Source organism: Neophocaena asiaeorientalis, unplaced genomic scaffold (assembly GCF_003031525.2).
Source record: "Neophocaena asiaeorientalis asiaeorientalis breed wild unplaced genomic scaffold, Neophocaena_asiaeorientalis_V1.1 scaffold147, whole genome shotgun sequence".
Lineage (NCBI taxonomy): Eukaryota > Metazoa > Chordata > Mammalia > Artiodactyla > Phocoenidae > Neophocaena > Neophocaena asiaeorientalis.
In genome coordinates this window covers 8,802,943-8,812,552 of record NW_020173758.1, presented here as the reverse complement: position 1 = coordinate 8,812,552, position 9,610 = coordinate 8,802,943, and the positions used below count along the sequence as shown (strand labels likewise).

Below are 9,610 nucleotides of genomic sequence, written 5' to 3'. Positions count from 1 at the left end.
ATTTTTTCCCCTTTTCCTCTTTTTGTGAGTGTGTATCTGTATGCTTCTGTGTGAGATTTTTTCTGTATAGCTTTGCTTCCACCATTTGTCCTAGGGTTCTATCCATCTGTTGTTTTTTTTAAATTTTTTTCTTAATAATTAATTTTTATAACTTTATTTTAGTTTACTTTATCCTCTTTCTTTCCCTTCCTCCCTCCCTCCCTTCCTTCCTTCCGACAACGAATCATCCCAAATTGAGGAGGTGGACTTTAAGAGCAAGATTTTAAACAACAGAATACACATTTTTCTCAAGTGCTCATGGAACATTCTCCAGGATAGATCATATCTTGGGTCACAAATCAAGCCTTGGCAAATTTAAGAAATCTGAAATTGTATCAAGTATCTTTCCCGACCACAATGCCATTAAACTAGATATCAATTACAGGAAAAGATCTGTAAAAAATACAAACACATGGAGGCTAAACAATACACTACTTAATAATGAAGTGATCACTTCATTATTCATATTATATTCATATTCATATTATATTATATAAAAAGTTATATGTATAACTGATGCACTTTGTTATAAAGCAGAAACTAACACACCATTGTAAAGCAATTATACCCCAATAAAGATGTTAAAAAAAAATAAAAAATACATGTATAGACAAAAAAACAAACAAAAAAAAATCATTAACTGGAGAGATGTTTTGAAGCATGTGCTTTGAATAAAGTAAACAACATGAAGAGATTTGTTTTGCTTCTGAAGGGCCAAATAAATGTAAAATGGAATAAATGCTCATTTATTTCATGAAAATTACCTTCTCTAGAAATTCTGCCCTTTTCCAACTCCCTTCTAGAAATACATTCTGATGGCATTTCATCAGAGTCTTCTTTAATCTCCTCTGCGATGCTCAAATTTGGTTTTGGGAAGATTTTTCCAAATCCTATATTGGATGCATCAACTTCAGAAGCAGGTAAGTCTAAGAGTTAACATTGACATCAGCCATTAAAAATCCCTCCCTTCAAAACAGTTTTTCTTTTCCATTTTTAATTTTTAAGATATATTCTAGCACTAAAACTCTTTGGTGTTTTTCTCAATACTCTGAAACAAGGATAAGCAAACTTTTTCTATAAAGGTTCAAACAGTAAATACTTTAGGCTTTGCAGGCCATATGGTTTCTATCATGACTACTCAACTCTGCCACTAGAACGTGAAAATCATAAAAGAAGACACTTCCATTTGAGGGTACTAAAAAACATCCATTATACTTCCCACCAAAAAAAAAAAAAAAGAGCCAATCATAATCAAAGTCAGGAAAAAGAATATTTGCACACCTAATTATTCAATTAGGAAAATTAAAAACCATTATACATTTTAAATTTACAACACAGCAACATAATGGATTGCATTCAGAAAACATGAATCTTAGCTTCAGCAAAAATTAAACTGACTTGGGGGAGAAGGTTGGGAAGGACAGGATTAAACATTCAGTAGAAAAAATCTAGTTATACTACCTAAAAAAACAAACAAAACCCTAAAAAAGCTGTGAAAATGATGCAAATAACATGCCATATTTAGGATTATAAAAGTCTCCTCATAACATAGGAAAGCCATCGTACCAACAGACCTCCTGTGGCCTGAAGGCATTAGTAAGAAAAAAAACTTTTAAAACTGTTTTTACTGTTAATTCAGCATTACTCTACGTTGATGCAGAATGGGACAATTGTCCCCCCCTCACAAAGGTCTAAGTCCTTAAGTAAATTAAACTTAAAAAAATAAAAATTTGTGTCAAGGGGTGATTAGTCATGAGATAAGATAGAAAACCTTACAAAAATACAAATATAAATACTGAAACAAACAAAAAAGGAGCTATCTGAAAAGGCAATGCATTCTCACTAACCATCAGAGACAGGAATTAAAACCAGTTACAGTTTATCACTCAGTACATTTGCAATACTTACTAGAACTCTATCCTATATTCACACAAGTGCTCAAAGATATATGTACAAGAATGTATATTCCAGAATTTGCTGTAATAATAAAGAAAACGGAAACAACCTCAACTTCTATCAATAGAGTATAATTAAATAAAGATTGTTATAACTATACTATGGAGTGCTATGCAGCCATAAAAAAGTAATCCATGATGGCTACTTAAAAAAAGAAGTAAGGGAAAATAAAATGTTTATACACAAGTATAGGATAAGATCTGGAAGGACTATTTTCATACCGAATTATTAACAATGGTTATCTCTAAGTATTGGGATAGGGAACAGTGGGGTTTGAGGTGTTAACTTTTTAAAACTTTATATGCTCCTGTTTTGATTATATTTTCTATAAGCTGGTATTATTCCTGAAATTTAAAAATTAAAGAACAAGGAAATGCCACTGTAGTATAACATCAAATTAATGTTTAAAATAAGCAGAAAAAAATCTGTAATTTCAATACATTATCTTCAAACTTAACAAATAGTATCTTGTAAACAATCTTCCATGTCTTTTGGATTAAAAAAAATTTTACATGAAATCTACAACTCAAAAAACAATCACACTGCTTGTTTTCCTAACCAATAATACAACTGTACTAATAAAACCAGAGCATCACATATAACAAGCAATGAAAAAACAGATCAATACAAGAAACTCTTTTATCACATTTTTAGTGTAAACATCAGCAAAAATGAGACTAAACCTCACCCTAGAGTTCATTACTAGCAAAAGGTAACTGTGACAATCTTACCACTAAGCTCCAATTTTAGTTATATAAGAAAGTTTAAAATGGATTGTATTCTAAGACACTAACAAAGACCTAATTGCATATTTTAAATATATTCACAAATACTAAAAAAAAGAAACATATAAAATTTAATTCTAATACAAAAAAAACTGAGAAGAATTTTTACATAGCATGTTAAAGAACTAGAATACGCTTACCACAATTTTGTTCTTCACAATTTTGTTCTTTCTCTAAATCTTTCTTAAATGCAGTTGACATGTCGGTAGATATATGGAATTCAATTTTTTTATTACCTACAGGTTGTGGTTGGTCAAATACATCCGAAGGTAACAACACTGGATGTAAACTGCTGTTTACAAACAATCACAGCATTACTTTGTAATTGCAAATAAAATTTTGAGTAAAACATTTCATATTTACTTTAAAATTAAAAAGCTAACACTGATAAAACACACTATAGGCATTGAACAAAGTAACTTACATTTAACTTCAATAAATCCTAACAAATGTTCTCATATAGGTATTATTAAATTCCTAGTTTAGACAGATAAGGAGTTTGAGGCTAAAGGGTGTTAAGAAATTGCATAAAGTCACTCAGTAAATGACAGAAATAGGACTTTAGGACTATTGATTCTAAACTTCAGGATATTTACCAATAAGCAAAAAAGTTCATTCTATGTTTAATGTAAGCATTTTATGCACTGTATTCTATATACTATATATAATAAACCTATGCAGGTCAATGCAGTAGCCACAAGCCACATGTGGCTAATAAGCATTTGAAATGTTGCTGTACTTATGCTCTAAGTACAAAATATACACCAGAGTTTAACAACTTTGTGTGAAAAAAGAAATATAAAACGTTCTAATAACATTTTATATTAATTATATGTGAACATTTCAGATATAATCAGTTGGATAAAATATATTATTAAAATTAATTTTATCTTTTAATGTGGCTATTGGAAAATTTAATTGGTTCACATTACAGTTGACCCTTGAACAACTTAGGGGTTAAGGGCCCCAACCCTGCAGCAGTTGAAAAGCTGTATATAACTTCATCAGCCTTCCATATCCATGGTTCCTCTATATCTGTGGATCCATATCTAGGGATTCAACCAACCTCAAATCATGTAGTACTGTAGTATTTATTGAGAAAAAGTCTGCATATAAGTGGACCCACACAGTTCAAACCCGTGCTGTTGAAGGGTCAACTGTATTAATTTTTAATTGTTTGGTGCTGCTACAGATCAAAAGCATGGGACTGTGGTGTCAAAACATACATAGGTGGGAAATATGCATCATATTATGTATACTTAACATGAAATAATAATTTTAAAAAACCCAAAGACCCATTCCTTTAAAAATGTAAAAAGATAATTTTAACAAACTTCTTCCTCTATTTATAAAGTTACTTACAAGTTCAAGGGAAATTTACATTGTAGAAAAGCTGAATAAAATTAAAATTGCAATTAATGGTAATTTTCATCTGATTAAGATATTAAAATACATAGAATTCTATGGCAAAAAGGCAAGTAAAATTTCTGCCATAATTTCAAAGAAAATTTGTTAAGCAAAATGTCAGATAATCGGTGAAAAAGGAAAAAAAGGACAATATATTTCAAACGAAATACACAGTAATAAGTACTATTTCACTGGCAATTTCTCTACTCTAACTGAAAGTTTAAGACATAGTCGGAAGTTAATTTATACCTAATAAAATTCTTTCGTACCCATAGCCCTGACCATCACCCAACATCTACATAATTTTCCTGGAAAGTTTATTACAAGGTGACAAAGTCTGACAGAAATTCTTAATTGTTTTTAATATCAGTGGCGTTACAATGGTTCCCTCAATGTATTCAAACACCATAACTTAACATTTAAGGCAGATCTCTCCACAACCTTCCAGCTTTCCCTTTCATCATTTCTATTCCTACGCACCAAATTTTCCTACCTCTGGAAACACTTTTTCATTCACACTGGATATCTCTTCCCTGCCTAAGTTTTGCCTCTCATCCTTCAAGCCCAGCTCAAATGTCTCCTCTCTCTTAAAGTCTTTCCAATTTCTTGACTGGCTGTGACCTCTCCTTCCTCATAACACTTCATTCTTAATTACATCTTCTTCTTATGTCATTTATTATAACTGCTAATGCAACAGTCATCTGTGCATATGGCTTACTTACCTATAAGACTATTAACTCACTGTTTGAAAAGATAGCATTGAGCTTTGGAAGAATGATCCAAACCACATAATATTTAGCAGAGAACTTATCACATATTTGATAAATATTTAAAGGTGGGTCCTGTGTGCTAAGCCATGTGAACTTTTACCAGGTAGGGTACTTCGCAGTAAAAAAAATGTTTGGTATCAGGTAGTGGAGTTAGGAGAAATTAACAAAATTTCATATAAACACACTGGTGATGGATGCCATCATCAAAACTGTGAATGCAGGAGGAGAAAGAGATAATGAAAGGAAAGTAAATGAATTTTGTGTTGGATAATGTCTTAAGTGCCTACAAGACACTCTGAGTATGCAAATAGGAAGCTGGAAATGAAGACTTTAGATCTCAGGAGGTTAAATCTAGAGATGGAGATTTGGAATCTATTAGCTGCAACAGGTGAACCATAAAAAAATTAATGATATTAACAAGGAGTATAAATATATGAACAGAAAATGACAATGGACAGGAGTATATGGAATCCAGTATTTTAAAAAAAAGCAAGTGAGTCAGAGAAAGTCACAAAAGAAAAAAGTAGGAAGGAAGAGAGAAAGTAAGATGAGAAATAAAAGAGAATGTAAAATTAAGGGTGGACAATTTTGAAACCTGGGGTAGTCAATAGTATCAAATGCTGGTCAACTTTGAGAATTAAGGATACTTGTGAATTTGGCAAATAATCAGTCACTGGTAAACCAGTGGACTGATGAAATAAAAGTCAGAGTGAGGTATGATTTGAGTTAAGCAATCAGACAAAGTACATACAAAACCCTTATCTTATAATCCAAAACAAAATTACCCGTGTGAAGCAGATGATGGTATATTCAACATATCCTTTATTTTTCTCTTTTTTCTCACATGGTGCTGCTTTATTGTTTTTGGTCTTTTGGGGTGAAGATTTGCTAGTTCCATTAGTTTGGTCATTCTACATTGGAGGAAAGAAAAGTAGAAAAGATTTCTTTGTGTAGAAGCATAGCTATCTACAACTGCTTTTGTTAAACAAATTTGTATTGAGCTTATAAATTATAAAATGATTTATATGGCATAAGTATAATCTCTAAGCCATCAAATAAGATATAATCAATCTGACAAAAGCTCGAGTTACAAATCTCCTTGCTCAACTTTCACCTTTGTTTGAAGGAATTTGGAATTTACTTAATTGCAATTTTTAACGATATGTTTTACTAAAAAAATTATTAGTTGCCCAAATGACTAACTTTGATTCCAAGTTAAACAAAATACACTAAATATAATCTTTGTAACTTTATTGCTCTTTTCTTGACTAATATTCAAAAGACCTTACGAATGTAGTAAAATTATTTTGATTCATATTCTAATTATTAAAGAGAACCTGGACTTAAGTACTTTTACTTAAAAATATTTTGTGCATGATTGTTGGAAAGCATCATTATATAAAAAAGATACTTGAGAACAGTTTTCAAATACTATACTCTGAAGTAGCTTAAACAATCAAGGGGTGACAACTGATACCTTATACATAGCTTATCTCCATTATGATTATGAATAATATTTAGAATAGATCTTGTCTAGGCTTTCTTGGATCTTCCACAGGATCAGATATAGTGCTTCCACAGAGCAAGTTCAAACACCACTAGTCACAGCTCTACTTCTCCAGAGTTAAGTTTGTGAAATTTGAAAGCAAAACAAGCACAGTAAAATGTAGTAAAGAAGAATTTGGTTAAAATAAATTTTAAACATTTTTCCTTAAGCGAGGAAAAATGAAAACATGTTATAAATTTTTAAAGCCTCTTAACAATCACAGTTTACCAAAAATTTTATGAATAAATCCAGTTATACAAAATATATGTCTATATTCATAGATTGCTCACCCAAAGTATACTAAGGCTCTACACAGTGCAAGGCATATGTTAAGTAAGTAATCAATAGACATCTGCTGACAAATACATAGTGGCATATTTTATATTTCCAGAAGATAACAGAGAAGCATGAAACCAGAGGTTAGTTCATGCAAAGGCTTTGTTCTCATGACTTAAGATGAATTAGCAGAATTCCTCACTACATCCCTAAATGGAAACATAAATAAACAAAAACAAAAATGGTTTTAGCTAGCCTATTAAAGCATTTCTCATTACTATCATTATTTTTATAAAGAAAATAAAATTTACAGGTTAAGTAATTAGCCCACTGCAATGTTCTACATTCTTTATTTAACAAGTTAGTCTATGAAGAACTGCCAGCCTTCCTTATTGTCTCTATTCAAGACAGATACTCTATTCACTCCTATTTTAGTAGTTCCAACATAACTCCTTCCTTAAGAAAGAGAAAATACATGGAGCCACTACTCAAGTGGATGTTGCCTCAGTAATAGTCAAATTGCTGCTGATTACGTGTATATGTTGCTTAGATTCTCTGCTTGGATTTTGACTCCTGTCAACCACTCCTTCTGTATCTGGTTGCTTCTGTGCATATCTGCCTAAGATTCCCATCATTGGCCTACACAGGTCTTTTAGGCTAGGGGCTGACAAATTACAGCCAAAGGAACAAATCTAGTCAGTGTCTGTTTTTCTTAAACAAAAAGTTTTATTGGAAGACAGCAACATCCAATTATTTAGGTATCATCTGTGGCTGCTTTCCACTATAACAGAACTCTTTGGCTCTATATAGAAAATGTTTAGCAATTCCTGTTTTAGGCTATGCTGTGGATTATATACCTGAACATTATTAACAATTTACTGCTCTTTGCCAGAAGCTTTAAACAAAATATATGTAGATCATCAAGAACAACCAATAAAAGAATAATCCCTTTGCAGTAATTTTTGTGAATGTTTTTGTATAAAATCCTATAGAATTGCTCTAGAAATTATTCTGAGGTGAATAAAGTCCAGGGGAATAAGCTGACAAAAACAGAAATACAACTTAATTTTGTTCTGTAAAGTCTCCACAAACACTGAAATAATAAATAATGGATCACTGCCCCTAGGGCAGTGATGTTCCTGCAAGCACGTGCTCAATCAGTTGATCAATACATATCTAGTTTTATGCGTGTTTCTGTTTAAGAACACCTTATTTAATATATATTGTTGATTCATTAACATTGAACTCACAGTCAATAGTGCTATAACTCAGGCCTGAACAAAGTTTATCTAACACACAGCATTTTCTCCATAAAGCACATCACAACCTTCTTGATCTTGGAAACACTAGACAGCACGTCAACACTATGCTTGGAGACCATTTTAAACAGCAAAATCAACAACAAACAGCACAAAAATGTGCAAAACATGGTAAAGTAGACAGTGAAAAAGACACTTGTTTACGGTATGAGAGCTGAAGCAAGAAGGCAGAATGTCACCTTGTTCTACCTTATCTAGGAATGTGCATGTCAAGAGACTCAAATTTTTCACCATTCTGCACATGCTGTCTTCAGAAGACCATAAAAGCACTGTAATTATTGACACTGAAATCATAAATAAATTGTAACAAGTAGGCAAATTTGCAAATACAGAATCAACAAATAATGAGGATCAACCGTATACCATAATCATCAATCCAAAAAATTACTCACAATACAAAAATGTTTCCTTAAGTCTTGATATCTAGTTTCAGGTCTTAATCTATAGCATGATGGGAAGTTGGGGATGGACAAATTCTAAAGACCCCGAATTATGAAGAAGTGTATTCAAAACTTAAGAAGAGCAAGAGAATCTCTCTCCCATATTCTATGTTTCTTAGAATCTAAACAAATATTATTTGACATTGCAAACCTTTGACGGTCTTCATCATCACTGCTTTCATATTCTGATTCTTTACTAGATAATTCCTCATCCTCATCTGGCAAAGGAGGTTCCTCCGGTGGCTGAGGAGATGCAGGTGGAAGAGGAGCATGTAGTGGCATATAGTCCTCATACTAATTAAAAGAACAAAGCAAAAATACTATGGTAATCTATGATGTTTAGAAAACCATTTCCAATCAGATACATGATTCTCACATCTCTCTACCTCATGATTTTCTTCTACACATTCGACATATATTGATGAAACACTTGTCTTAGCAGCCTTTAGCTAATCACAAAACTTGTTTCTTCTTTCTTGGCACTTAGCTGGACTAAATTTCCAAACCTCCTTTGCAGTTAGATTTCCCCTGAATTTTAGTCAATGAAATATTAGCATAAAAAACTCCCACACATATAATTCTCTCTTTCTTCTTGATCTGCAGGCTGCATGGTGATGTCCTCACCAACCAAATAATGAAGGTAACTTATCTTTTAAGTGACTCAGTAAAGGAGAACACCATTCTGCCCTACTTTTGGAATGAACTTGGCATGAGCAAAAAATAACTTGTATTGTGTTAAATTACTAAGATTTGAGTTTTATTTGTTAATAGTAGCTAGCATAATCTTTGCAATGTGCCAGGAATTGAGGTGTTGGGGTTATAAAGAAAAATTATGCAGTTAATAGTATACACATTAGAAAAGCAACCAATACACAATACAAAAGCAAATTTTCTATTTAAATGTTAGCTCTCGGGCTTCCCTGGTGGCGCAGTGGTTGAGAGTCCGCCTGCCGATGCAGGGGACGCGGGTTCGTGCCCCGGTCCAGGAAGATCCCACATGCCGCAGAGCAGCTAGGCCCGTGAGCCATGGCCGCTGAGCCTGCACGTCCGGAGCCTGTGCTCCGCAACGGGA

The 9,610-nt window shown here is 32.6% G+C and overlaps 1 protein-coding gene across 7 annotated transcripts in view; it reads right to left on the bottom strand.

The window, feature by feature from the left end:
* Nucleotides 1-9,610, bottom strand: part of RNPC3 (RNA binding region (RNP1, RRM) containing 3) — a 62,747-nt gene that overhangs the window by 42,315 nt on the left and 10,822 nt on the right. For 5 of the 7 annotated variants that reach the window (XR_003003946.1, XR_003003947.1, XR_003003948.1 and 2 more), the window contains exons 7-10: nucleotides 8,690-8,832; nucleotides 5,743-5,868; nucleotides 2,921-3,072; nucleotides 804-965 (exon numbers count right to left, since the gene is read on the bottom strand). Coding sequence is in view for 4 of the 7 variants with exons in the window: in XM_024751217.1 (XP_024606985.1) it covers nucleotides 804-965; nucleotides 2,921-3,072; nucleotides 5,743-5,868; nucleotides 8,690-8,832 (583 nt within the window). In the remaining 3 variants the exon portion in view is untranslated. The remainder of the gene's footprint in view (nucleotides 1-803; nucleotides 966-2,920; nucleotides 3,073-5,742; nucleotides 5,869-8,689; nucleotides 8,833-9,610) is intronic. The other 2 variants (XM_024751221.1, XM_024751220.1) reach the window with 1 other exon arrangement.